General features: G+C 45.7%; 6 protein-coding genes across 6 annotated transcripts; 3 read left to right on the top strand and 3 right to left on the bottom strand.

The window, feature by feature from the left end:
• Positions 1-2,137: 2,137 nt before the first annotated feature.
• BHQ10_006097 (uncharacterized protein) lies at positions 2,138-3,740 on the bottom strand (the record flags this gene model as incomplete). Its single annotated transcript, XM_040878645.1, has 4 exons — positions 2,138-2,670; positions 2,733-3,131; positions 3,210-3,525; positions 3,582-3,740. 4 exons carry the CDS (start codon positions 3,738-3,740, stop codon positions 2,138-2,140), a joined length of 1,407 nt encoding a protein of 468 aa, XP_040734601.1.
• Positions 3,741-6,471: 2,731 nt separating this feature from the next.
• BHQ10_006096 (uncharacterized protein) lies at positions 6,472-11,788 on the top strand (the record flags this gene model as incomplete). Its single annotated transcript, XM_040878644.1, has 5 exons — positions 6,472-6,723; positions 6,800-6,827; positions 6,883-9,275; positions 9,331-11,643; positions 11,705-11,788. The coding sequence occupies 5 exons, from the start codon at positions 6,472-6,474 to the stop codon at positions 11,786-11,788; spliced, it is 5,070 nt and encodes a 1,689-aa protein (XP_040734600.1).
• Positions 11,789-12,833: 1,045 nt separating this feature from the next.
• Positions 12,834-14,696, top strand: BHQ10_006095 (uncharacterized protein; the record flags this gene model as incomplete). Its single annotated transcript, XM_040878643.1, has 4 exons — positions 12,834-13,174; positions 13,226-13,384; positions 13,438-13,738; positions 13,794-14,696. The coding sequence occupies 4 exons, from the start codon at positions 12,834-12,836 to the stop codon at positions 14,694-14,696; spliced, it is 1,704 nt and encodes a 567-aa protein (XP_040734599.1).
• A 402-nt stretch (positions 14,697-15,098) lies between these two features.
• Positions 15,099-17,219, bottom strand: BHQ10_006094 (uncharacterized protein; the record flags this gene model as incomplete). The annotated part of the gene is made up of 4 exons (XM_040878642.1): positions 15,099-15,294; positions 15,350-15,499; positions 15,550-16,870; positions 16,922-17,219. The coding sequence occupies 4 exons, from the start codon at positions 17,217-17,219 to the stop codon at positions 15,099-15,101; spliced, it is 1,965 nt and encodes a 654-aa protein (XP_040734598.1).
• Positions 17,220-18,174: 955 nt separating this feature from the next.
• BHQ10_006093 (uncharacterized protein) lies at positions 18,175-19,708 on the top strand (the record flags this gene model as incomplete). Its single annotated transcript, XM_040878641.1, has 6 exons — positions 18,175-18,279; positions 18,330-18,425; positions 18,472-19,320; positions 19,379-19,443; positions 19,499-19,610; positions 19,670-19,708. 6 exons carry the CDS (start codon positions 18,175-18,177, stop codon positions 19,706-19,708), a joined length of 1,266 nt encoding a protein of 421 aa, XP_040734597.1.
• Positions 19,709-19,971: 263 nt separating this feature from the next.
• BHQ10_006092 (uncharacterized protein) lies at positions 19,972-21,913 on the bottom strand (the record flags this gene model as incomplete). The annotated part of the gene is made up of 3 exons (XM_040878640.1): positions 19,972-20,515; positions 20,580-21,497; positions 21,552-21,913. The coding sequence occupies 3 exons, from the start codon at positions 21,911-21,913 to the stop codon at positions 19,972-19,974; spliced, it is 1,824 nt and encodes a 607-aa protein (XP_040734596.1).
• Between the last annotated feature and the right edge of the window lie 3,782 nt (positions 21,914-25,695).

Genomic DNA, 25,695 nt, shown 5'->3' with positions numbered 1-25,695 from the left:
GTACTCTCCAAATTCGGATTCTCGTGCGACAGAGCTCAAGCTCGACAATTGCAGTTGTGGGAAACAGTTGATGGAACAACATTGAAGCTTCTTGGTGTAGTCGATCACAGAGAGGCAGAACAAAAATATGGCGCGCCGCTTTACGCTATACATAGAGTTGACCTGCACAATGAGCTCTTGCGGTTGATAGGCGAAGAATCAAAGAAGCCAGCTACTATCCATCTCCGCTCGAAAGTAGTGGATGCCGACCCCGAAAAAGGTTTCATCGAACTTGAGGACGGAACTAAGCATTACGCAGATTTGATCGTGGCTGGGGATGGCTTACGTTCAGTTCTCAGGAAGGCCGTTTTCAAAGGAAAAGACGTAGACGCGAAACCAACAGGTCTTAGCGCTTTCAGATTTCTGATTCCGACGCCGGAAATAGAAAGCTGTCCTAGCCTGGCTAAGTTGTGGCAATGGAAACAGCCTGGAGTCACAATCATAGCTGATACAACGGACACTGTAAACGAAAGACATATGGTGTGGTACGACTGCCGCAGGTGTGTACTTTTCTCTTATGAAATAGACCCTTTCTTGAAGTTACTTTATATTATTGATACTTTCCAGTGGAGAAGTACAAAACTTGGTGGGAATTCACCCAACGAGAACCATTCCTGGAAATGGTGATAATTTACAGGGTTTGCTCCGCGTGTTCCACACATTTTCGATTGATAAAAGGCGTACTAATCAGCAACTTGAGGAAAAGATGTCAAAGCATCCATGCTTGAGGAGTTTGCTCATTTTCACCCCGATCTTCTTGAATTGATCAAGTTAGGCTACGTTGCTTCATACTCAATCACGTCCAAACTGCTAACATTGAATCTAGAATTGCTCCAGACATTACGTATTGGCCACTGTCAATTCACGATCCTCTTCCTCGGTGGTCCTATGGTAAAGTTGTGCTTATTGGTGACGCCGCTCATCCAGTAAGTTGACGATTACATTCCGTATCAACACATTGTATTCGACTCGGGCTTTGTCCTGTTACTGATGGCTATATGCCTAGATGCTACCATTCGGTGGTCAAGGATCAAACCAAGCAATAGAAGATGGCGGTGCGCTAGGATATTTATTGCGGGGCGTGGACAACCATACAGACATTTCGGACAGACTTGCTTTATTTGAGCAAGTCCGCCGCAATAGGGCTTCAAGGGTACAGATACTTTCAAAGGCCAGAGTTGGACTGGAAAAATCTGTTCAAGAGGAACTCCAAGAATACGCCGATCCACCAGGCTCAGGTACGTCTACTTGTATTGGAATAGCAATGAATCAAAGTTAACGTATGATGGAGTGGTTCCTACAACCCATGCTGAGCGCACAATGCATGATTTTGGGTATGTTTCCTTCTGAGATATTACAATCATACTGAAGAAAAGAGAACTTAATATTTTACTAGGTTTGACCTGATTGGAAAATGTAACGAAGCTCTCACGCAGCCAGTTGCCAGTGCCTAGCCTAAAGAGAGTTAGATGAGCCCTGAATCTCGTGGTACAATGAAACCGAGCTGCGGTGGTTATTAGCGCTTTTGTTTTCTCTCGTGGCTCTGGAACATATCAGGCCCTTACTCCTAGGTACAATATTCGGTGCTTTATTAATCATGGCTATGTGTACGAAGTTGTAAGCGTTAATGTTATACATATAGCTGCCCCTGAGTCACTTCCCACTTTAAGTCCATAATTACAAATCTTGTCTCAAATAAACCGCCGTTCTTATAGCCTTATGAAACCATGGGAAAGTTCGATAAGCAGATAATTGTTTTCATGAATACTGAGATTTTTGGTTTTAAATGTCGAAGTTGCTGTAGAACTACTGAAAAAAGCATTGGGAAATCCTTGGTGATCAAAGTAATAATATTCCATGGTTAGGGTGCGACAAAACTTCTACTTTTTAATTCACCGATTGGATATTCAAGATTTCATATTAAAATAAGTTCATCGAAAAGTAATAGTAATCGCCTCATATTTGCATTGATCCGACTTCTAGCAAAACCAGTGCAGGAGAGACACCTGCTCCTCAGGCCGATTGTTGAAAGCGACCTGCGGCGATGGAGTTACAAAAATTATCACTTGTCCCACATAAATTTGCAAATATACATTGATCATGCTGCAGAACTAACAGCAGATCGAAGAGGGAATCTTTTCCACGCTGCTTCAAACCCTGCTCCACGGATGAAGTCAAAGTGCTTTGTGCCATCCATTGGCTTGGATGATCCCGAGTCGATAGCCGCGATTCCTGCAATCAGGAACAAGTCTTGCTTGAATCGAAACTCGGGAAGATGATCGTACGGCTTGGATGTTTGCTGAGTATGAGCCATGCATCGGATAAGCTTGGACATGTGGCCATCATCTTCATGACGAGTTGCCCGATCAAAAACTTCCGCCCAGCCCTGATTGGGATATCTTGAGGGATGAGATTTCAGCCAATCCAATCTGAGCTCAGGAGTTCCCTGACCAGCATATGACAACAAGAAAACGCGGCCGGTATGTTCAAGCAAACGGGCCTTTTGGGCCCGAGTGAGAGATGGCTCATTCAAAAACAAGGTATGACCAATGCTCGACGTTACACTGTGCAAGAGAAAAAAGTCGAAGGCACAAACATACGGAGGGCGTTGGGCACCGGCAGTGAGGTAAACTATATCCTAACCGTCAATGATGATAATTCAAGTCAGATAGAACAAAAAAAGGAATCCTCACCGGCAGTATTTTGCAGCTCAGCTGTTGCACGCTCAAGATCATTAGGGTTGACGCGATAACGAGCAGCAATTCGAATGAGCTCATCTTTAGCATTGACCAATACGCCATCTCTAGCGGGCTCACGATCAAGACACATTTCCCCAGTTATAGGGCGCGTTTGAGTATGATAATCCGCACTGGAACAATTGCGGATCTTCTCATCAGCTCGACAGAGGTCAACACAGTCACTCAGTGGAATAGCGGGCTCCTCTGCTTTTGCAGCTAGAGCCTCAGCTGATTGTAAATATAGTGTGTACCACCAGTCGTGGTGAACAGCTGCCTGAGCGAAGCCTTCTGCGAGTAATCTTGGCTGATCAAATTCGAGAGCCATGCCGATGTGAATGATCCCATGAACGTAACCTAAATTTTGACAAGGTAACAAACAGATGTTAAAAAATCATTTGGAGGAGTCCACATTTAATATGAAGTGGTACATACCCATGTAGATACGACAAAGCATGTCATTCGCAATCTCGCTACCATCCACCAGATACTTTTGTAATAATGCTTGGTAACCGTGCGTATCGATATAGTCTTCAAAAAACTCGCAGAAGTTCAAGAAGTTCTCCTCGCGACCCAAGCACCTCTTGAAGACTCTGTCATCTGCTAAATCTTTGACTAAAGGTTGTTGTATTGCCATCGGCCCACGTTGGTAAAGCCCATTTCGTTCATGTTGAGAACGTAGAACGGAAGGTGTTGCACCAAGAGCCCAGATTGTGATATCGTGATGAGCTATATGATTATGAAAATAGACCTGATCCAAGTCAGCAACTACTGGAGTGCAAGAAATTAGAAACAATGAGATATTACCCCTTTGTGGTCTTCTGTGGTCGTGAAGATATGATGAAATGAATGATTCTGTTCCAGGAGTTCCTCCAATGTGCGAGAGCTCTCTTCGGTGACGGTGTCTGCATGTATGAGACCCGGGGTCTCTGTCGGACCGAATTTGAAGCTCTTTGTCGTAGCCATGATGATACTTGTAATTAATCAATACTTAAAGCCTATTTCGAAACTTCTAGTCTTTTCAAGACAGAGGTGTGCCTCTGCTGGTTAGGATAGGTGATATGTGTTAATATACCTCTCTCCGGCAATATCTAGGCCAACTAGTTTTAATGGACTAGGTAAATCTAGAAAGAAAACATCTTTCTGCCCACCATTTCTGACTGTTTCATGGCGTTAATGATCTTACGAGAAAATGTTCAAGGCTGACGAATTTCTGAGTAATACTGGGAAGCGTGAAAAACTTTTGGTGCGTACCGCGAGGGATTGGACAGAGAACTACTGTCAATACATCCTTCAAAATATCCCGGTAATACGATTGTATCTTAACTCATGAGGTGGTCTTTTGGGTTCGATTATGTTCCAATATTCGTAATTCTGATGTTACGGACCCCAACAATGTGCCAAAACTATCTCAATACGAGCTATATCTACAGTGTTGTTTTTTTCCCCATTGATACGTGTGAAGTGTAACTTGCTAAAACAGGAGCTTTAACTACTTCTATCATATTCGAATTCAAGTTTCGTAACGATTCGGCATCAAAATCGCCTCCTTTTCGATAAGTGTTGCTAGTGTAATAATTAATGCCGCGCTTTATTATTTTAGGGTTAAGCAGAAAGCACCTTGCATATGCAACCTTGTCTGATCACGACTAAAAGAAACGTGCTAAGATCCATGTGGTATATACATGTGTCTTGCATACGATTTGACAGAAAGAATTTATAGAACGTCCATGTAATAATTGGCCGAGTACCCACTCATAGTCTTCCTCTGTCTGCAAGAATTCACTAGCTCTACGTATAAATGCACCGGTAAAGATGATTAACTCATATTTTCCTTTTTTGGTAATTCATTGCGGGATTGTGTGCAATCTTCACAATTTCCAATTTGAGTATGAGCATACTCCGATCTGCGAGCTTGCGATATGAGGTTTCATCCGAAAATCGCCGGTGTATGAAATTCCTTGGGCGAAACGCAGTATGTTTTAGTCAGTCGTCGATGACTGAACGAATACCTAATGTAGCTCGTGATTGATAGGTTACTTAGGACATAGTATAATAAAATTTAATTGCCTATCTCAGAAAAATAGAAGTCTATTCTAGTCATAAGCATTGTTCATTACCATTTTTCGAGGGAAGATAGTAGGGACTACTGCAAGGCAAAATGCTTCGCGAGAGATCCCTTCTTTTCTTTGGTGATTTATCACTTCCAATTCACCTTGAATTCTCTCAACTCCTTAGATCTCAGAAGGAATACTCCTTTCTCGCAAGGTTCCTGAACCAAGCAAAGGCTGCTTTGCAGGCTGAAGCCACGAACCTTTCTATAATTGAGCGCAAGAGTCTACCGCCCCTCACAGACTTATACAACCTATCAGAATCAGAGAATGGGAACGGTTTCAAGCATCCAATTTTGGCCCCTGCACTCCTCGTCATCCTACAGCTTGGCCAGTTCATATCGTAAGAGTTCCGGTTCCAAGATTTTGCTTATAATAAGCCCGAAGAAAGAAAGAACTGACAGATTGACAACGAGAAGATGGCATGAAGCACACCCCGAAAAGCGGTACCCGGAGTCAGATTCAACCCTTTTCGCTGGGATTTGCGTTGGCCAGATTTCCGCAACAGCGATTTCGCTTGCAAAGTCTCTTACAGAGCTACTTCCTCTTGCTGTAGATGCAGTAAGAATAGCATTTCGTTTGGGCAGGCTCACAGCAGCTGCAAGAAATGACCTGGAAGCAAGCTCGGATGAGACTTGGGCAGTAGTTATACCACGAGATACAATAGTACGTACTGAAGATATTATCGATGGTATTATCAGGGATTCGGTGAGTAAATTTGAATTCACAGCAATTAGTATCAAATGACCTAATTTAATACCAGGGAATTTTAGCCCGGAGAAAGCCGTATGTTACAGCATATTTCCCTAAAACAGTGACAGTTCAGGGGCCGCCATCTACACTACGACTCGTTAGCGACTCCTTACAAAAGGCACGCGAATCATCGCCCATGTATTTTGCATCCGAAATACCAATATATGCACCATATCACGCACCGCACTTGTATCGTCGAGATGCGGTACTTCGAATCTTGAAGGGGATCGAGTCTTTCGAAAAGGCAAACGACATCTGGTCGTCGGGTCAAGTGAAAGTGATATCTCCTACCACAGGTACACTCTATGATGCATCGAATAAATTAGATATCATGTCAAAGGCGCTTCATGATATCTTACTAAATCCGATCAATTGGGAGCAGCTATGTAAAGGTTGCACCTCGTTTGTGAAATCTTCACAACCAGTCAGATGGACTATTCGTACTTTTGGGCCATCTAAAGCTGCAAAAAGCCTTCTGTCTGCGATTAACTCAGAGGTAGACCCTGAGATTGTTCTTGAGGAGACTTTTGCTTCAAGCAGCATTTCTCAAGCCCCAACAACTGCGAAGGAACCGATTGCTATAATAGGGATGAGCGGCAGGTTTCCCAACTCAACGAACCCCGATGAGCTCTGGAAAATTCTTGAGCAGGGAATTGATTGTCATAAAGTGGTAAGGAATTTCTACGTGCAAATAATAATCATAGATGACAGTATCTAACATCTTGCTTCAGATCCCTGCCGATCGATTTGATGCATCTCTTTATGTATCCCAAGATAAAAATTCTCGAAACAAAAGCAAATCGCCATACGGCTGCTTCATCGAAAAACCAGGGATGTTTGATCCCCGATTCTTCAACATGTCTCCAAAAGAAGCAGCGCAAACTGATCCCCAGCAACGCCTGGCGCTCGTGACTGCATACGAAGCTTTGGAGATGGCGGGATACGTTCCAAACAGTACCCCATCTACACAATTAGATCGGATTGGCACGTTTTACGGCCAAACGACAGATGACTATAAAGATTTGAATACATCTCAAGATATCGATACCTATTATGTTTCCAGCGTCATAAGAGCTTTTGGACCGGTATGATCATGCGTTATTTGACCTCTATCATCTTTTACGGCTCAAATCTTCAACATACTAATATTTCTTATCATAGGGTCGAGTTTCCCGGAGTAACCAATTGGGTAAGAATAAAATATTACTTGTTTTCTCTTGAAATATTTATTGACCTATTTCCAGGTGGACCGAGTGTCAGTGTCGATACGGCTTKTTCATCAAGTGCGATGGCCCTGAATATAGCCTGCACTTCTATCTGGAGCCAAGAATGTGACACAGCAGTAGTTGGAGGCATGTTGCTTTTGGGCAGTCCAGAAATGTATGCTGGTCTGAGTAAGGGCCATTTCATATCGGAAACAGGTCCCTGTAAGACATTTGATGATGCCGCCGATGGTTATTGCAGAGGAGAGTCTGTGGCTAGTATTGTGATAAAGAGGTTAGACGCTGCCAAAGCTGACAATGATAACATACTCGCTGTTATCCTGGGAGCCGGGACTAATTACTCAGCTTATGCTGCATCAATAACCCAGCCACATGGCCCGACGCAAGAAATGTTATATAGGAAAGTGCTCAATCAAGCCGGCCTTCATCCCTTTGACGTTGACTATGTCGAAATGCATGGTACTGGGACTCAGCTAGGTGATGCAGTTGAAATGAGCTCCGTTAGCAACGTCTTTGCTCCAGTTTCACCAAGACGCCCTGCAGATAAACCCCTCCTTGTTGGCACTGTAAAGCCCAATATTGGTCATGGAGAATCCGCCTCAGGAATAACTTCACTAATTAAGGCGCTACTCATTCTTCGAGAACAACAAGTTCCTCCTCACATTGGTATCAAAAGCGGAGTTCTCAACCACACGTTCACGGATTTACAGAGACGCAACGTTCACATTCCCCAAAAGACTACAGCGTTCCCCAAGAACAGCTCTCGAAAGCGTCGACTCATGATCAATAATTTTGGTGCCGCAGGAGGGAACTCTGCCTTTATCTTGGAGGAAGGTCCAACATATGAGAGTCGCCGTATTGTTGATTCAAGACTGGATCATGTTATCAGCATTACGGCTAAAACAGCCTCATCACTTCAACGAAACATCGATAATCTCATTTCGTATCTAGAACAATATCCTGAAGTGTCATTGTCGGATCTCTCTTATACCACAACAGCCCGTCGCGTGCAACATCCTCTTCGAGTGTCGGCAATTGCCTCTAACGTTACTGAGCTCAGGGCACGCTTGGTTCAACTTTCGGAAACTGGGGTCTCCAAACCAGCTGGCGCTAAATTGCCTGGTGTTGCCTTTACATTTACCGGCCAGGGATCAGTATACCTGTCACTGGGACAGCAGTTGTTTGAGACTAGCAGTCAGTTTCGAGCTGATCTGATACGTTTCGATCAGATTAGCCAGGGATATGATTTTAGAACTTTCCTACCTGTAATCGATGGGAGCGCTCTTGATCTAGAAAATCTTTCGCCTGCTCAAACGCAGCTGGCACTGGTCTCTATTCAGATTGCTCTGACCCGTTTATGGGCATCATGGGGTATCACGCCAAATCTCGTCCTTGGACACAGTCTTGGAGAGTACGCTGCTCTTTGCGTGAGCGGAGTCCTATCTATTTCTGACACTTTATACCTTGTTGGTACTCGAGCTTCTTTTCTGGAGACCCTCTGCACGAAAAATACCCATTCGATGCTCGCCATTCATTCCACCCTTGATAATGTCAAGTCAGCAGCTGGTGATAAACTAGGTCGACTCGAATTGGCTTGCGTGAATGGACCCGAAGATATTGTGCTAAGTGGGCTAATCGAAGATATCCAAGAATTGAGTCAGCATCTCAAAATGCACGGATTTAAGTGTACAGTTCTGAAGGTACCATTCGCGTTTCATTCATCGCAAACAGACCCCATACTCGATTCGTTTGAGAAAGCTGCACAGTCTGTCAGATTCCTAAGACCAGAAATTCCGGTTGTTTCAACATTGCTTGGTCAAGTTGTTGATGAAACAGATGTTTTCGGTCCATCGTATCTACGACGACATGCACGGGAGCCTGTCAACTTTGACGGAGCAATTCGACAATCTTGCCTGGATGGTTTGGTAGACACCCAAACTCTGTGGTTAGAGATTGGACCAGAGCCTGTTTGTCTCGCGATGGTTAAAAGCATACTAGGTGGTGAAGTAAAAGCCTTCCCAACACTTCGCAAAAGCGAGAACCCTTGGAAGACGTCTGCAAAGACAGTATCTGCACTTCATTCTCTTGGATTTGATATTACTTGGAAAGAATATCATCGTGACTTCGAAAGCGGACAACGTCTCTTACATCTTCCTTCCTATGCATTTGATGAAAAAAACTACTGGATTGACTATAAGAATGACTGGCTGTTACATAAGGGCAAGGACGTTGTCGAGAACAAGGAAGCTCCGAGAATTCGATCCGGCCCGGCTACGACAACTATCCAAAATTTGATTACAGAAGAGGTCAAGGATGGGAAAGCTTTTATTGTCTTTGAGTCTGACATGTCCGAACCCAAGTTAAATGCCTTGATTGCAGGGCACAGTTTGAACGGACTCGCTCTTTGCCCTTCGGTGAGTTTACCTTTCTTTCTCCATGAAGAGTCTGACGTGCTGAAAATTCTATCAGGGTGTGTTTGCAGACATGGCTTTAACCGTGGGAGACTATATTCGACAAAAGCACCAGGACAAGCTACCTGTATCCTCAGGATACAACATTGTGGATATGCAGATCGTGAAACCTGTGACTATTACAGTTCCACGAGTTGAAACCCCCGAGCTTCTTAGGATAAGCGGCACGGCAGATTTTCAAAAAGGCATTGTCGAAGTTGCATTTGGCTCATATTCTTCCCAAACTGGAAAAACAGACCAAAATGCAAAATGTATAGTGGAGTTTGGCGACGCTAAATCATGGCTGAATCAGTGGTCAAGAAGCGCGTATTTGATACAGAAAAGGATAGAAGATCTCGAGAGAGGGGTCAAAATCGGCGACGTGGATAAGCTCTTTGAGAAAACTATCTACAGACTGTTTTCCGCCGTTGTTGATTACGATCCCAGATACCATGGAATGAAAGAGGTCATGATTAACAGCAATGAGTTAGAAGCGGTCGCACTGGTAAGGCTTTATGAGGGCGCTGATGCAGGCAATTTTTTCTGTTCTCCTCTGTGGCTCGATAATCTCGCTCAACTGGCCGGCTTCATAATGAATGGAGTCAACGTGGTCGATCCGCGAAAGTTTGTTTATATCTCTCATGGTTGGGGAACTTATCAGCTCGCCGATGTCATAGACCCAGCGAAGCCATACCACGTTCATGTGAAGATGCATCCAGCTGAGAAAAACGTTGTGGCCGGCGAAGTCTCCATATTCCAGGGAAATACCATGATTGGGCTTTGCAGCAGTATCAAGTTTCAGAAGGTCCCTCGATCGTTGATGGAGATGCTGCTAGCGCCGCCGTCCCATCATCAACAACAATCAAACGCACAAGTCCCAAGTCACCGCATACCAGCCTCAAGTGCTAAACAAGTACGATTGGCCCCGGAAAGGAAGACAGTCATAACGAATTATCCCTCTGCGAAATCTACAGCAGGAGTCAAATCAGTGGCTTTGGAGATGATCGCTCAAGAAATAGGAGTCTCGGCAGTCGAATTGGTTGATAATGCGACGTTCGTCGAATTGGGCCTGGATTCACTAATGGCATTGACTATACTGTCTAAACTTCGGGAGTCGCTACAATTAGATCTACCATCTGACATCTTTCAGGAGCTAACAACTATCGCGGAGTTGAGGGATTACTTGGAAAAATTCGAAAACGCGACTGAAGATGATGTAAACACTCCGAGCAGCGATTCCATGTCGCCGATTTTGGCCACTCCGGAGCCCTCATTTGAGGATGAGACCACCATCGCAGGTGACATACTAAACTCTGTCTACTCAATTATGGCAGATCAGATCGGAATTGAAGTAGAAGAGCTCTTGGCTGTTGACGATCTCTCTTCTCTCGGACTGGACTCACTGATGAGTCTCAGCATTCAAGGAAGCATCCAGGAAGAACTCAGTCTCAAGTTAGACTTGCAACTAGATGGAGCTGCAAAATTGCCCACGTTGGAAATTATCCAAGAGGCTCTCGGCCTTTCGCCTGCAGTGCTAGAAACAGTGCCACAACCACAAACACCACCAAATTCACACAAGGCTTCTATTGGCCCGTCTGCTTCGACATTATTATTACAAGGGAAGCCCAGCTCGAGTTCTAAATATCTATTTATATTTCCAGATGGTAGTGGATCGGCAGCCGTATACGCTAGACTGCCAGAAATAGCTCCTGATCTCGTGGTGTACGGCTTGAACAGCCCATATCTGAAGTCTGCCGACAATTACACTTGTAGTGTCGAAGATTTAGCTACAATCATGCTACAAGCAGTTCGATCAATTCAACCAGATGGTCCATACTCTCTCGCGGGCTGGTCAGCAGGGGGGATGTACGCTTTTGAAGCAGCGCGACAACTCATTCAGGCTGGTGAGATAGTGTCGAAGCTTATCCTCATTGATAGTCCCTGTCGATCTAAATATGAGCCCATGCCAGTCGACCTGCTGGACTTTATCATGTCTAGTACTATACTAAAAGGTATAATTGATAAGTCACCGCCGAAGAGAATCGTTGACCATTTCAAATCAACCATTCGTGCGCTCCAAAGTTACTCACCGAAGGCAATAGACGCTTCTCGCACGCCTGAAGTGTTCGTCATATGGGCCGAAAGGGGATTGAGTGAAGACTTGGATGTTGGTGAAAGAGGGAATGTGGACTGGAGTCGTGGAGTAGCGAACTGGTTGTTTCAACGCGAGGCAAACTCCGGGCCTCTGGGATGGGAACAGTTGCTTCCTGGAGGTCCCATTTCAGTGACTAATGTGGCGGGCAACCATTTCTCTATGGTCAACCCATCGAATGTAAGTATATCATATTACAGCCTTTGGAACATAGATTTATCGCTAACACCATTTTTTGCAGGGCCAATCCTTAAGCCGAGCAATTGCAGACGCAATGCAAGGCGACTCGAGGGACAGGAAGCAGCATCATTGGAGGATATTCTAGTTTGTAGGAAAGAATTCACATGGATAATACCCATAGATAAACATTTTTTGTCTTTGAAGCCAGCTCTAGATGATAATAATAAGTGCATAAATATGATCCATCTATACCTAGATAGACGCGATAGAGTGTTCCTTTCAAAATTCGTCTAGTAGTAACTTCTATAATACTTCGTGTATTTTTTAAACCCGGTATAGTAAATTATTTCTGCTCAATGACAAGGTGTCATGGCTGAGCTTGATACAAAGAGTGAGCATATCATACTCTGTTGTCTTCAGTGATTTTTACTCAACAGGCGGCATACTTCAACGATGAATATTTTTTGCAGAACTCCAAGTATGCGCAGAGAGGCTAGACAAAGAGCCATTCACAAGTACTTTCAAAGGCTATGCCAACTATTACCATCACTTGAAATATTCCCATGTTGATCACTCGTGCGCCACCATCCGACTCAGAAAATGCTTGTACGAAACCATGCAGTGTCTGTTGGTTCATAATATTAGATATCACATACCTCAGTTGTTTTCCTATGTGTCTGAAATCGATTAATCAGCTCAGCATATCTTTTTTTATCAGAAAAGGAGTCCGTCCAATAAGAAAGTCGCCCCGAAAAGTAAATTACCAGATAATCCCCCGAGCGTGACGGTAAGTCGCCGGATGGGGCATTTTCATTTGCTAGCCTTGTGTATTATTCGTATTAGTACGCCGAAGCCCTAATCCTACATGCCTCTCTTTATCTGGTCCAAACAATTGCTTCGCAATTTCCAACCCGACCGAAAAAAATATCACCGGTTGGCTTGCTTTGAAATCAATGGGTACTCGCGTAGATCCCTCGGCGTTGCTTATTTCATAGTTCAGTTCCTGGATCTAGTAACTTCTTGAGACAGGGGCTCAAAATGCTTAGAAATCGGTGCAGGCTTGAGATAACATTGACCCTGGCTGATTTATATTAATTGTTTTGTTCTTCGTTGTCTTCAATCTGTTCTATGTTGCTATTCAACCTCGTCTCTTCTATTGCTTTTCTGTCTCGGTTTGCCAAACAGCAACAATGGCAGTAACGGACGCAGTACCGGTCGATTCGACCGACTTGGGCGACACAACGTCGACTTCCCCAGCACACTCCTCGGGCAACAACACCGATATCGAGAAAGCCGGTGATGATATTGAAGCAGTCACCCCCGAGCCAGAAGAAGATCCCCATCCAGCCACAGGTTTCAAGTGGTGGCTGCTTCTTATTGCCATTTACAGTACCACTTTCCTCTATGGATTGGACAATACAATCGTTGCCGATGTGCAGGGTTCCGTTGTCGAGAGATTTGGCCAAGTTGAGAAGCTGAGCTGGATTGGAACCGGTTTCCCTCTTGGATCTGTGGCGGTTATTATGCCATTGTACGTGGGCACTCGCGATGAGACTGGTTTGTCTGACTAACGTTTTTACAGTGGGTTCGCTTATGGAACATTCAACAATAAGTGGGTATATATCATGAGCCTGGTAATCTTCTCAACTGGAAGCGCAATTTGCGGCGGTGCTCCGTCGATGGATGCTTTGATTGTTGGGCGTGTCATCGCAGGTGCTGGCGGCGCTGGACAGTACTTAGGGTTAGTTATATACATCACTTTTAGCTCCGTTTGAGGACTAATGTATGGCGCAGAGTTCTCAATCTCATCACCCGATTTACCACGATGCAGGAACGATCTCACTACATGGGTATGACAGGCTTGACTTGGGGTGCTGGCACAATTCTGGGTCCTGTCATCGGCGGTGCCTTTGCCGACTCCTCGGCGACCTGGCGCTGGGCTTTCTACCTCAATCTGGTTATCTATGGTGTTTTCTCGCCTATTTATTTCCTCTGGCTGCCGTCTATTCCCGTTAATGCTGAGAAGTCCTTTTTGAGCAAGTTCTTGGCGATGGACTGGGTTGGTATTACCTTAAACGCTGGTATCTATCTCACGGTAAGCTTTACCTCCTGAAAAGACCAAAGAAGCCAGTTCTAACTTCAGTATGTAGTGGGTAATGGCCCTGACTTTTGGTGGCGCCACGTACGCCTGGAACTCCGGACAAGAAATCGCCCTCTGGGTTGTGTTTGCTGTTTTGCTACTAGGATTCGTTCTTCAGCAGTATTTCTTGGTTTTCACGAGCGTCAAACAACGAATATTCCCCGGACATTTTCTTAAGCGCCGGACATTGGTTCTATGCTTTATCGCCACCAACTGCGCCGCAACTTCATTCTTCGTGATCGTATACTATCTGCCGATCTATTTTGAATTTGTGAATGGCGATGGTGGCTTAAAGTCTGCAGTTCGCCTCCTCCCTGTTGTTTGCACTTTCGTCTTTTGGTGCATTGCCTCTGGGACAGCAATGCCATATGTGGGATATTATTTCCCCTGGTATGTAGTCTCTGGTATCTTGATCGCAGTTGGTGGAGGTTTGATGTATTCCGTGGATATCAACACATCTACCTCTGCGATCTATGGATATTCAGTTCTTATCGGTTGTGGAGGTGGTGCTATCATGCAAGCTGCCTATTCGATCGGCCCTGCAAAAATTATTCCGGTATGGGAAGACATTCCTGCGGCTATTGGATTTATTAACGTTGCGCAAATCGGTGGTATCATGCATTCGCTTGCTATCTCCGGTGCTATCTTCCAGAACTATGCTTTCAGATATGTGAGTGAAGCACTTGCAGATTTACACCTCACGGCTGGGGAAATTCAGTCTGCTATCGCGGGAACGACGAGTACCGTATTGAAGAACCTTTCTCCGGAAGACCAGGCTCTAGCAACTCAGGCCATTGTTCACGCCATGCAGAAAGTATATATCTTGATTCTGGTAGCAGGTGCCGTATGTTTCATCTGTGGTGTCTTGATGCGACGTGAGAAGTTGTTCATGGAAAAGCCTGCTGCTGGCTAAAATATCATCACAGTCGGGACCAGAATTGGATAGCATATACCCGAGGGAAATTTAGAACTTGAATACCATGGAAGCTGCAAGGTGGTTGCATGAAAAGCATAGTTATTACAGGATACTGAAATTCACATTTGTACTAGATCAGTGTAGCTCATTTTAATATCATTTATTACCTATAATTTTCATTCAAACATTAGGCTTTCACTGTGTTTCCTTCAACAACCTCCTTTAAGCTGCATAATACATATACTTTTAGACTAGAATCTACTCAGTAAGCTAGACTATAAAATCTCTTACAAAAGCAGTATTAGCTGAAAAAGAAAAACTCTACGTAGTAGAGTAAATATGGTTTGTACAGGCAGCTACCTAGCTACCGAAGTAAGCAGGTGGTATACAAGGAAATATCTATAGCTTTGCCCTCCCGCTCTCAATCTCATCCCAACTACTCCTCTCCAATCTCTCATAAACCGGCTGTTTGGACTTGCCGTCCTTGCCCGAATTAAGCCAATACAAGGAATCGCCGCTGCCATCGGCGACAGGATCCCAGCTGCGTTTTGATAAGTCGCCTTTGGCTTGTTTGAATGTTACTCCTGTTGCAACTCTGTGCAGGCCGTTAGTATAGACTGATGTCTGAGGGAGGTAAAGGGTGGACGTACTCTTTTGTGACGCGAACGAGTCGCGGAATGGCGTATGTCGGTACGCCTTGTGAGCGGAGAAAGGTCCATAGGCTTTTTATGGCGGCTGCCTCTGTCTCAGGGGTGCGTCGTTCGAGAGTTATGCCTGCTGCGCCTGCTTGGCCGTCGTAACTATTCTCGTAAGCCAGGTTATCAAACAAGAGGATCAAAAGAGGACGTACTTTTTCAGCTTCACTCCATAAACAACGGCATCCTGCACATTCTCCATCCGACAGATATGATCTCGCACTTCTCCCGCAGAGACATTCTCCCCTTTCCAACGGAAAGTATCACCAACGCGATCTCCGAATCTGATCCAACCGTCGTGATCACGAATCAACAAATCACCCATACGCTGAAATAGATCCCCTTTCTCAAACACATCTGTCAACAATTTCTTCTCCGTCGCTTCATTGTTATGCAAATACTCCGTCAACGACAGCCGCGTTCGCACTCTACCAATCGCCTCCCCTTCCTCCCCCGGACCAACCCTCACACAAAATCCTGTCTGAGGGTCTCTGTACGGCTGCTCAGTCTCTAGATCAAACTTTATGAGGTACGTATCCTGCTCAAACATCCGCCTAATCGGGCCATGGAACCCAACCGCACCCGCACCCCACGATCCTCCATAGAAATTATCGAACCGCGCCACACCCTCTGTAGATCGATAAATCTCGCGAATCTCAGCAACATTGAACCGCTCACTGAATTTATCCCATATTTCGGCTCTCAATCCATTACCGTACGCCACAACGCAATTGTGGTTCTTGTCGAACGGCGAGGGCGGAGATGCGAGTAGATACCGACATAATTCGCCAATGTACAGCACTCGCGTAGCACGCGAGTCATGCACATCCTTCCAGAATTGGGATGCAGAGAATTTCCGGCGGAGACATAATGTACCCCCGTTACCCACGGAATAGCATAGCCCACCGAAAAACGCGGTGCCATGAAATAAAGGCAACGACGAGTATATGCGCATCGGGAAGTATTTGGATGGATTTCGAGTATCCTTTGGTAATGGTGTGGATACTACGAGGGTCATGGAATTGCGGATTGCGCATGCTTTGGGGTTTCCTGTTGTGCCGGATGTGTAGATGAGCACTGCCAGGTCTGGGGGCGATCTTTTCGCCGGTGCGATTGCTGCAATGTCTGAGGCTGAAATTTGGAAGAGGGTTTCTGCGGTAATTTGTGCGATATCGGCTGGKATATCCGAAACAGAGTTAAAGGAAGATATATTGAATGTAAATCTCGGGATGTCGTCCGATTTAACGAATGCGGCCAGATCGGGCGTTGAAATGATGAGTTTGGATGTGGAAATTTTGAGACAGTGTTTGAATGTCTCGTCTCGCAAGTTTGTGTTTATCAGTGCTGCGACGACACCTAGTTTTGAGAGAGCGTAGACTGTGAAGACCATTTCTGGGGAATTGGTTGTGTAGACTGCGACAAAGTCGCCAGTCCGGATGCCTTGGGCATAGATATAAGCAGCCAGGCGATCGGAGTCTGTTATAGTCAGTAACATGTACACCATATTGTGAGCTGACCAGAACTTACAATCTTTTAATTGATCATACGTCCAAGTCTTATTCTCAAACCACAACGCCTCCGCCGAACCCTGCTTATTCACCTCAATAACCCTTTTGAGCATGGCGTACAACGTGCAGGTATCGCCCAGCTGGCCAATCCGTTGCCCAAGGCGTTTACCAAATGCAGCTTCATCTCTGAGGCTGTCTATGTCGGCCTTGATGCCGAATTTCGCATTGGCGTAGGCGGCTGTTGCGAGCGCAAGGGCTGCGCCGCCGATGGCTGCGGGTGCACCGATGCTGCCTGCTGCTTGGGCGAGGATATCCATTTTGATGTGTATGGGATCAATTAGTGTGTGTACATAATATAAAGCGAGGAAAGGAAATAAAAAAAGATCAATTATATGCTGAGCAATGTTGTGTTTAAGAGGGGGGATAAATGCAAGGACTTATCTCCGAAGTACGTAGTGTGTAGCTTGCATTAGCCTAGAGCCAGCTCTAAGGACCAACTCTAAGTGCCTCGAATATCGGCAGCTGCATCGGATCTTGACTTTGTCCTCCACTTGGCCCTAGAGCATTTTTCCTTATTGGTCTAGTATATTTAATTCTTTCTAAGATTTGACCTGTTCTTTGCTACTTTCATTGTCCTCGAAGAATCGGATTTACCGACTGCTTGATGTCGCCCCACTTACCCCGACAGAGACTCGATGAAGACGTTGACATGAGTGTAGATACAATACTGATTATAGCATATTGTTTAATGATTCTACCTGTGTTCTCATCTTATTCTAAGTATTCAGTTGTACCGTCAATCAATTTCTAATCGATGAATAAAGATTTCCCCGTCTTCTCCAATTCTGAATGTGGAGAGATGTTCCATGTGGAGATCAATAGCATATTACCAGACAATACCAAAATTACATCCTATCCGGCGCATATTCTAGCCGAGGAGTAAGTCAATACCTGTATCAAACACAAGCGTAAGATTGCGTCCCGGCTTCTCCAACGGCAATTCATCTTCTCTCTTCATCTTCTCAGCACATACAACTACCGCACTACGCGACTATTGCTGTTCAAGCAGACTGGCAGGKGAATTCCTTTGATTGAGCCGAGGACCAAGGTGATTGATTGGAGCTGTCTACTGCGCTAGTCGGATAAGCTGGTCTTATCAATACTGTTTACTCATCTTGAGTCGAGCAATACCCGGAGCTGCTTATACAAAGAACCCGAACCCGACTGAGAAGTAATTTTCTCCTACTGCTAGTGATATACACATACATCAAAATGTCGTCGGCTTCACAACGTCTTTCAGCTATTGCCAGCCAAATTAGCGGCGGGGGCGAGTCCCTTGCCAGAAAACGAGTACTCGCAAAGAGCGCCGATGATATTGTAAGTCAATAGAATTGCACTACGCGATGCCCTACAACTAACGCATACAGGTCATTACACTCGCCGTCCGGACACCACTCACCAAAGCCAGAAAAGGTGGCTTAAAAGATACCCCATTAGACGATCTCTTAATCTCTCTATTGACTGTAAGCCAAACCCCTCCATAGCTCAACTCCGCATGCTTACCAACAGACCGTCCGCGAAAAATCCAACCTCGACCCCAACCTCGTTGAAGATGTCTGCGTCGGCAACGTCCTTAACCCCAGCGCAGCATACCTAGCTCGCTCCGCCGTCCTCGCGGCCGGCTTCCCCGCAACAACCGCCGCATCAATCGCCAGCCGCTTCTGCTCTTCAGGATTGCTAGCTGTCCAACAAATCGCAAACCAGATCATCGCCGGCTCCATCGAAGTTGGTATCGCTATTGGCGCAGAGTCCATGAGCACAAACCCCGATGGAGGCGCACCCACATTCTCCGATAAGATTCTGAACCATCCACTCGCATCCCAGAACCAGCAACCAATGGGCCAGACATCGGAAAATGTAGCTGGACAATTTGGATTGACTCGCGCACAAATGGACGCATTCGCAGCATCGAGTTTTCAAAAGGCCGAAAAGGCGCAGAAAGCAGGCTGGTTCAAGGACGAGATTATCCCTATCAAGACGACAATCAAGGATCCCAAGACCGGAGAATCCAAAGAAGTCATCGTTGACAGCGACGATGGTATTCGCTACGGTACAACAGCCGAAAGTCTCGGTAAGATCCGCGCGGCGTTCCCTCAAKGGGAMCCCAGCCATACCACTGGTGGAAACGCGTCGCAAATCACAGATGGCGCTGCTGCCTTGATAATGATGAAGCGTTCTCGCGCTGAGCAGCTCGGTCAACCAATTATTGGGAAATTCGTGGCGGCTACGGTGTCTGGTCTCGAACCTCGGATTATGGGTATTGGGCCAAGTGTGGCTATTCCGAAGATTCTTTCAAAGACGGGGTTGAACCAGGAGGATGTCGATGTTTTTGAGATTAATGAAGCGTTCGCTTCTATGGTATGATTGCCTCGCTCATTTTTTCTCCTGGAAGTGTACATACTGACATGACCGGCAGGGAGTATATTGTGTGCAGAAATTAAATCTACCACCGAGCAAAGTCAATCCCCGTGGTGGAGCAATGTAAGCCGAATCCTTCCTTCAGTTATCACAATAAACCCGTACTAATAATGAAAAGTGCCTTTGGTCACCCCCTCGGCGCCACAGGAGCACGACAAGTTGTCACAGCACTGGCTGAATTGCGGAGGTCTAATAAGCGAGTTGCAGTCACATCAATGTGTGTAGGCACGGTAAGCATCCCTTTTCAAGCATATCGGCAACACAAGTTTGTAATCTGACGTTCATTTAGGGCATGGCTATGGCGGCTGTTTTTGTTTCCGAGCATTGATCCAGGACTAGTTGATATAAATGTGTATATAAGAGTCATAGAAACTGACGTTTACATGCTTCCATGTAATAATAAGTCAATACTCGATCTACTTGAAAATACTGGCAGAATGTAATAGTAAAAGAGGTGATATTAATATCTTCAAGAATGTAAACTAGGCATCTACCAACGAGATCAATATACCATAGGCAGTTGTCTGAGGCTGAGGAAGAACGGAATATGATAGACAAACCCCTTCATACAACTCAAGACGGATCTCGAGATTAAACGGTAACTGTGACGGTAACGGTAACCGTAGGACCAGGCACTGTCACCGTGACGGTCTTCCAGTGAGTGATACCCTTTGTAATGGTGGAAGTAACCTGAACGACCTCCTCGCCACCGGTAACCACAGCGGTAGCAGTAGCAGCGGGCACGGAAGTGGCGCCGACAGAGGTAGTCTTTGACGACACTACATTAGCGACTGCAGTCGCGGTCGCCGACGTAGCTGCCACAGTTGTAGCAACGGCAGTAGCTGTGGTTCCTGTCGAAGTACCTGAGGATACAGCTGAAGCAGCAGCAGTGGCAGTGGCAATGGCAGTAGCACTAGATCCAGCCGCGGCAGAAGCAGCAACCGAAGCAGCACCCTCAATCACACCGATATTGGCATTTGCGCATGAAGAGCTTCCGGCACAGTTATGGTAGACCGATAGCGCAGCTGATCCACCACACATTTGAGTCGAGTTTCCGCCGCAGGGGAAGAGACATCCGCCCACGACACCGGCGATTGGAGCGTTGGCGGCGGCGATTGAGTTTCCGCAGTAGCATCTGAGAAATTCAATAATTAGAGACCTGTATACCACATATTGTTACTATTGGGGGAAGGACTTACTGAGTCGAATACTCCAATCCAGCATACGAATAACCGGCAGCAGAGCAGAAACTGATACACGTCTCAACCGTCATATCATCCTTGCTCTCATTTGAGCCATCCAACGTCCTGGTCGAAATATTATCGAACGCGCATCCGGAATACTCCCAACCCAGGCTCTGCGTAACATCAGTGTAGTAGTTCGCCAGCACCGTATCACTGATCACAGTTTTATCACTATTACATTTAGAAGGAGTCGCTTCTTCAGGACCATAAGTGACCGGATTGCATCCCGGGAGGGCATCGACCACGGGACCAATAGTCTCATCTACAAAAGCGGGTAGAGTACAAAACTTAGATTCTTCATTGGTGAAGAGATCAAAGAATTCAGAGCCGTCTGCGGCAAGACAGTCGGATATCAAGCCGCTGTCGTTGAGGCAGTTGTCGACCGCATATTGCAGGGTATCAACGTCCCAGCCATTGACGAAATCACCATGGAACCCATATCCCGTAGGATCACCCATAGCCCAGACGAAAGGTTGCGTGGTATCCCACCACTGATCCGCGAAAAGATTTGTCTGGTAGATAATCTCATAAAAGATTGAAACTAGATGCACGGGATGCGTATCCGGACAAACACCGTCGTTATAAGCGCCCGAAATGGGGTAGGAGACGTGAGATTTGTGGTCTGCAGAGTCGAGGTTTACACCATCCCAGCAGGATGGGAAGAACACCTGGGCACGTAGACCGTCGGGACAGTTGTAGTCCGGGAACCCGTTGGTTTCGGCTTTGGCTGGGCCGTTGTAATCCAGGCACGCGTAGCTGACGCCTTGGGCGGCAAAGTCGCCGGTGTAGTTGCGTCGGAAGGGGTCTCCGGCGAGCATGCGGAAGCCCTCAGGGAAGGCTTTCAGGGGATCGTTGTTTGCACCGGGTCGTTGACTATCCCAATCAGCTATCTAGCCAGCAGTGCGAAGCTGAGGAGGTTGTACTTACAGGTAGTAAACCGTAATACCACCAAGATTTCCATCACCATCACCCGAAACAGGAACATCCACAAACGTCCCGTTCTGAGCACGATAATACAAATGCGGAACCCAATAATTCGACAAATCAGCCTTGATGGGGCATGAAGAGCATGAGGAGGCACGCGCGTCTTCGTATGTCATGTTGAATCCGAAGCCGTTTCCACCAGCGATAGAGTGCACATGTCCCGAAATCGCTCCGGGGCTGACGATGGGGTCAGCTCGTTCGTCGACGAGACGGCCGGGACAGGGCATGCGGAAAAAGGCTGATGTTGGAGCTGCTGTCCAGAGGGTGGCTAAAAAGCCGGTAAGGAGGGTTGATGTCGATTTCATCTCGACTCTTGACTACTAGCCCTAAGAATGAAAGTGTATTTGTTTTTTGTGTAAGGAATGTATAGATGGGTGAACGAATCTATCGTCACCTAGTCACGAATTGAAAATGAATGTACAGAGTCACAGACTCTTAACTTGCAAGGAAAGGAATGAAAAAAGAAGGAAAGATACTGGATGAATTGCCTCTAACAGTTCTTGTTCCAGTATCAAGAAAGTAAATGAAGAAGATCTCGCCATCGAGAGATCGGTATATATAACCTTCCGAGCCTCATTGACTAATAAATTAAAGATCCATTTTACTTTCGGCACTTTCCAGGTCCGACATATGGGGACTCTTTACGGAGACTAATCGGAATTTTTGAGGAGTTCATTGCGAGGTGGGCTTGCATAGGTATTTCTTTATTTGGAAAGGTCGATGGATATGAACGGGGATTTACTGTTACCATTGTGGTGGATGTAGTCATTTTTAGTGCGTACTATTTTTTTCTAGGCGCTGAGGCTAGAACTTGAAACAGTTTCTCGAGATTAGGTAGTAGGTACGACAAGTAATGATCATAGCTGTAAGCAGCCGCATAATGATTACCTTAATATCCTGAGAGTTGGTATTGTGATATGAATAGCAATCGAAACAAACATTCACGCCACTTCCCTCCGGCTTTGACGAGTAAACGGTGTAATCCCATATCAGTCTGCATACCAGGGGCAAAGCTTCTTTGTGATGTATCAAAATCTGCAATTCCGTGATAAGCGAAGGTCCAGTACATCTCTAGCGCTTACATGTATGTAGGCCGTATTCAAACGAAGGGGTTTCCGAGGTACATACCGTGTATGATGTTCAAATGATAGGCACCCAGCATTTTCCCTTTTCGAATTCCAAAGTAGGGTCGTTCAAGTTTAGCCCTGACTTTTTTGTCCCTGCATCTGACCTATGTGTCCCTGGCTAGGTAATTCCTAGCGGGGCCATGGTTCATGAAACAGGAAACATTGAACAACATTTCAAAAGGATTTCAGGGGTCCACCGGTCGGATAGTAATCGTTACTTAGTGAACCGTTGGCGCTTCCACAGGCCTAGACTGGGCCTGGCTGGGAAAATGGCAGGCTAAAATCAGCCAATTGTCATGCCGGCCACAAAAACGATGAAACATCGGCGCTGGCCACTGATGATTGATCAATCCTTAATCTTCATCTAAAACGACGGCGGCTTTAGAGTTTGCCGCTGATTTAGCGCCACCACATCATTGTTGCATTCATAAACAATTAAACACATCATTTTAGGTCCAGAGTTGAGTTATTGTGTCTCGTTTACCGATTTACGTACGTAGTAATTGGTGGTGTCTTTACCTTCGGCGAGTCAGTGGCACAAAATTGGCTTGGGATCTGTACGAGCCTATCCTTGATTTTCCGGGCGTCATTGTTTTCGATATTTGTATCTTTTCCAACGAGTTTAGAAAGTGGCTCTTTCGAGAGAATTCAGAGTGGCATAGGTTCCAGCGAGCGCCACAGTGTCCATGCAGTGTACGTGCTCGAATTCATTCTTTTAAGAGTGGTAAGCTAGTAAGATGACAGGTCTAGAGATAAGTCACGTATATCTAGTTGATATTACATGACGCCCATACAAATAATGTGGAGCTGAAAGCTCCGAAATGGATTATAGTTACTGGTCCACGTGGCCATCTAGAACAATCATTGCTGGAGACCTCTCGACTAATGGCATTGAAGATAGGCAGTAGTAGTGTCTGGTGTGTTGCGGATCATAAAGCATCTAGGAGGCTTTCAAGACTTGATATTAGAAATGATCTCAGTTACAGGCCATCCCGTCTTTCTGCTCCATCTCCGTAACTCGTCTATCATCTCCGCAGATTTCTGATCATCCCGCAGCCAGGGACCACAAAAAGCTATCGGCCCAAAAGAATTGACCCAAACAGGGGCCGAATTACTCGATATAGCCAATGCACAGATCTGGTTCGCGTGGTGTTGCAGTCTGGTATGTAATGTCCGAACATGCTCCATGTTTTCCAGTGTGTTTAGTGGTTGTGGGATTGGTTCTGCGAGGAATACTATACTCATTGCCGTATGGTAGTATTGCAGGCTGGAGGCTATTTTCGCGTATTGTGCTCACTTAGTAGATGATTCTTTGTCGGAGACAAGGTAATACGTACCGTGCCAGCCTTTGATAGTCCATAGACATGGAAAACTACTCGATTCCATCAACCCCGGCGTCATAAGTATAGGCTCAAATGATTCTGAAAGCGAGACCATCCAATTCTCAAGCTCCGTTTTCAATGTCTCCCACTCCATGATATCAAGAGCAACTGCATCTTTAGCAAGACACCGATTGATAATCTTTCCGAGTAAGAAGGTGATTCGGGCCGGGAAATCCTCTGATTCTAGTGTTTGATCTAGATAGACGTAAGCCGACAAGTCAATTATCAGACTGCGTTTTTCGATTAGGGCAACTGTTATGTCTTCGCGGAGATAGTTCCAGAACCCAGCTCCAAAAAGACCTGTTGTGACATTAAGGTGGTGGCTGGCCAGTAAAGAGTATGAACCGTGGAGGTGGTTCTGAGCTTTGACGTTTTCTTTAGTCATATCAGAGGAGGAACTCCGTGCCAAACATGAAAGACGAGAGACAAATATACTGACGAAAAATAATCTCATACGAGCGCAAAAGACATATAGCAGCCAGTGTCTCCTCAACAACTGAACAATTTTGTAGATTAACGCTGTTCCCGGTAATAGCTATCAATCTCCTCGCACTTTCCAAGTGATAGAATTCAGCAACATCCAGCAGGTTTTCCTTTTCCAGGGGATCTTCGCGTGATGGGCTAGAGTAATGTTTACTCGCCGCCGCAAAGGCAAGTATAGCGCTGAGCAACAACGCATTCTTCCGAGCTCGGATGGGCACGGTATCTTCGAAATTTCGCTTTCTGTCATTAAGATCATACCATGGCGCTAGATTATCGATATAATGCCTGAAAAGTCCGGCAATATGGGGGTATCGAAGGGCAATCTCGGGGTTCTCAGTAGATTTGTATCTAGGATCAAGAAAGGGGATTTGAGTATCATCACCGGGATATGGTATCGAAGTATTAGGTCCGCTGGGTAGTGGGGAGGTAGATTCCTCCGGTATCACGTATTCTACTTGCTGTAGCACTTGTAAAGATGCAGGGATCTCCAACTGCCGCAGTCGCGTTCCTGGTGCGGATGGATTATGTCCTTTAATCCAATGGCAGTCGACTGAACTCCGCTGACAACGTGTACAGCTAGGCCGCTTCCCGTCGCCTTATCGCGAGAAATTGAGAGATATTAGAACTTTTTCTGGGAAACTGCGAGATTGGGGTTCCAAACTAACACTTGAGCTTGCGCCGTCTACATTGTTGGCTAAGAATCAGCACATCAGCGATGGGAGTTCGTTTAGGATCCTAACATATGAGAAAGACATACCAACCTAAAGGCATTAGTTAGCGCCAATAACAGAGCTGGGACATACGAACGATCAATTTTCAGTGGTCTCGGCATATTGACACATAAATATGGGTTTTGCGAGTTCTTTGATGATTAAAGGGTTTTGCGAGATGCCAAAGAATCAATTGGGGTGCGGAAAAGATTTTGCGAGCTATGGATTTTGTGGGGAGCCTGGATTGGCGCCACGTCTTTGTCTATTGATATAAAATGCGAGCTTACTATACGGCGTGTACGCAAAATACAAATAAAAAGCTAAATTTTTCGACTCAAAATAAGGCTGCGTGATGAAATCCCTGACACTGTGCCTTTATGTTGTA

Source organism: Talaromyces amestolkiae (genome assembly GCF_001896365.1).
Source record: "Talaromyces amestolkiae strain CIB chromosome Unknown scaffold11.1, whole genome shotgun sequence".
Lineage (NCBI taxonomy): Eukaryota > Fungi > Ascomycota > Eurotiomycetes > Eurotiales > Trichocomaceae > Talaromyces > Talaromyces amestolkiae.
The sequence above is the reverse complement of the archived record's forward strand: the minus strand, read 5'-3'. Positions and strand labels throughout refer to the sequence as shown.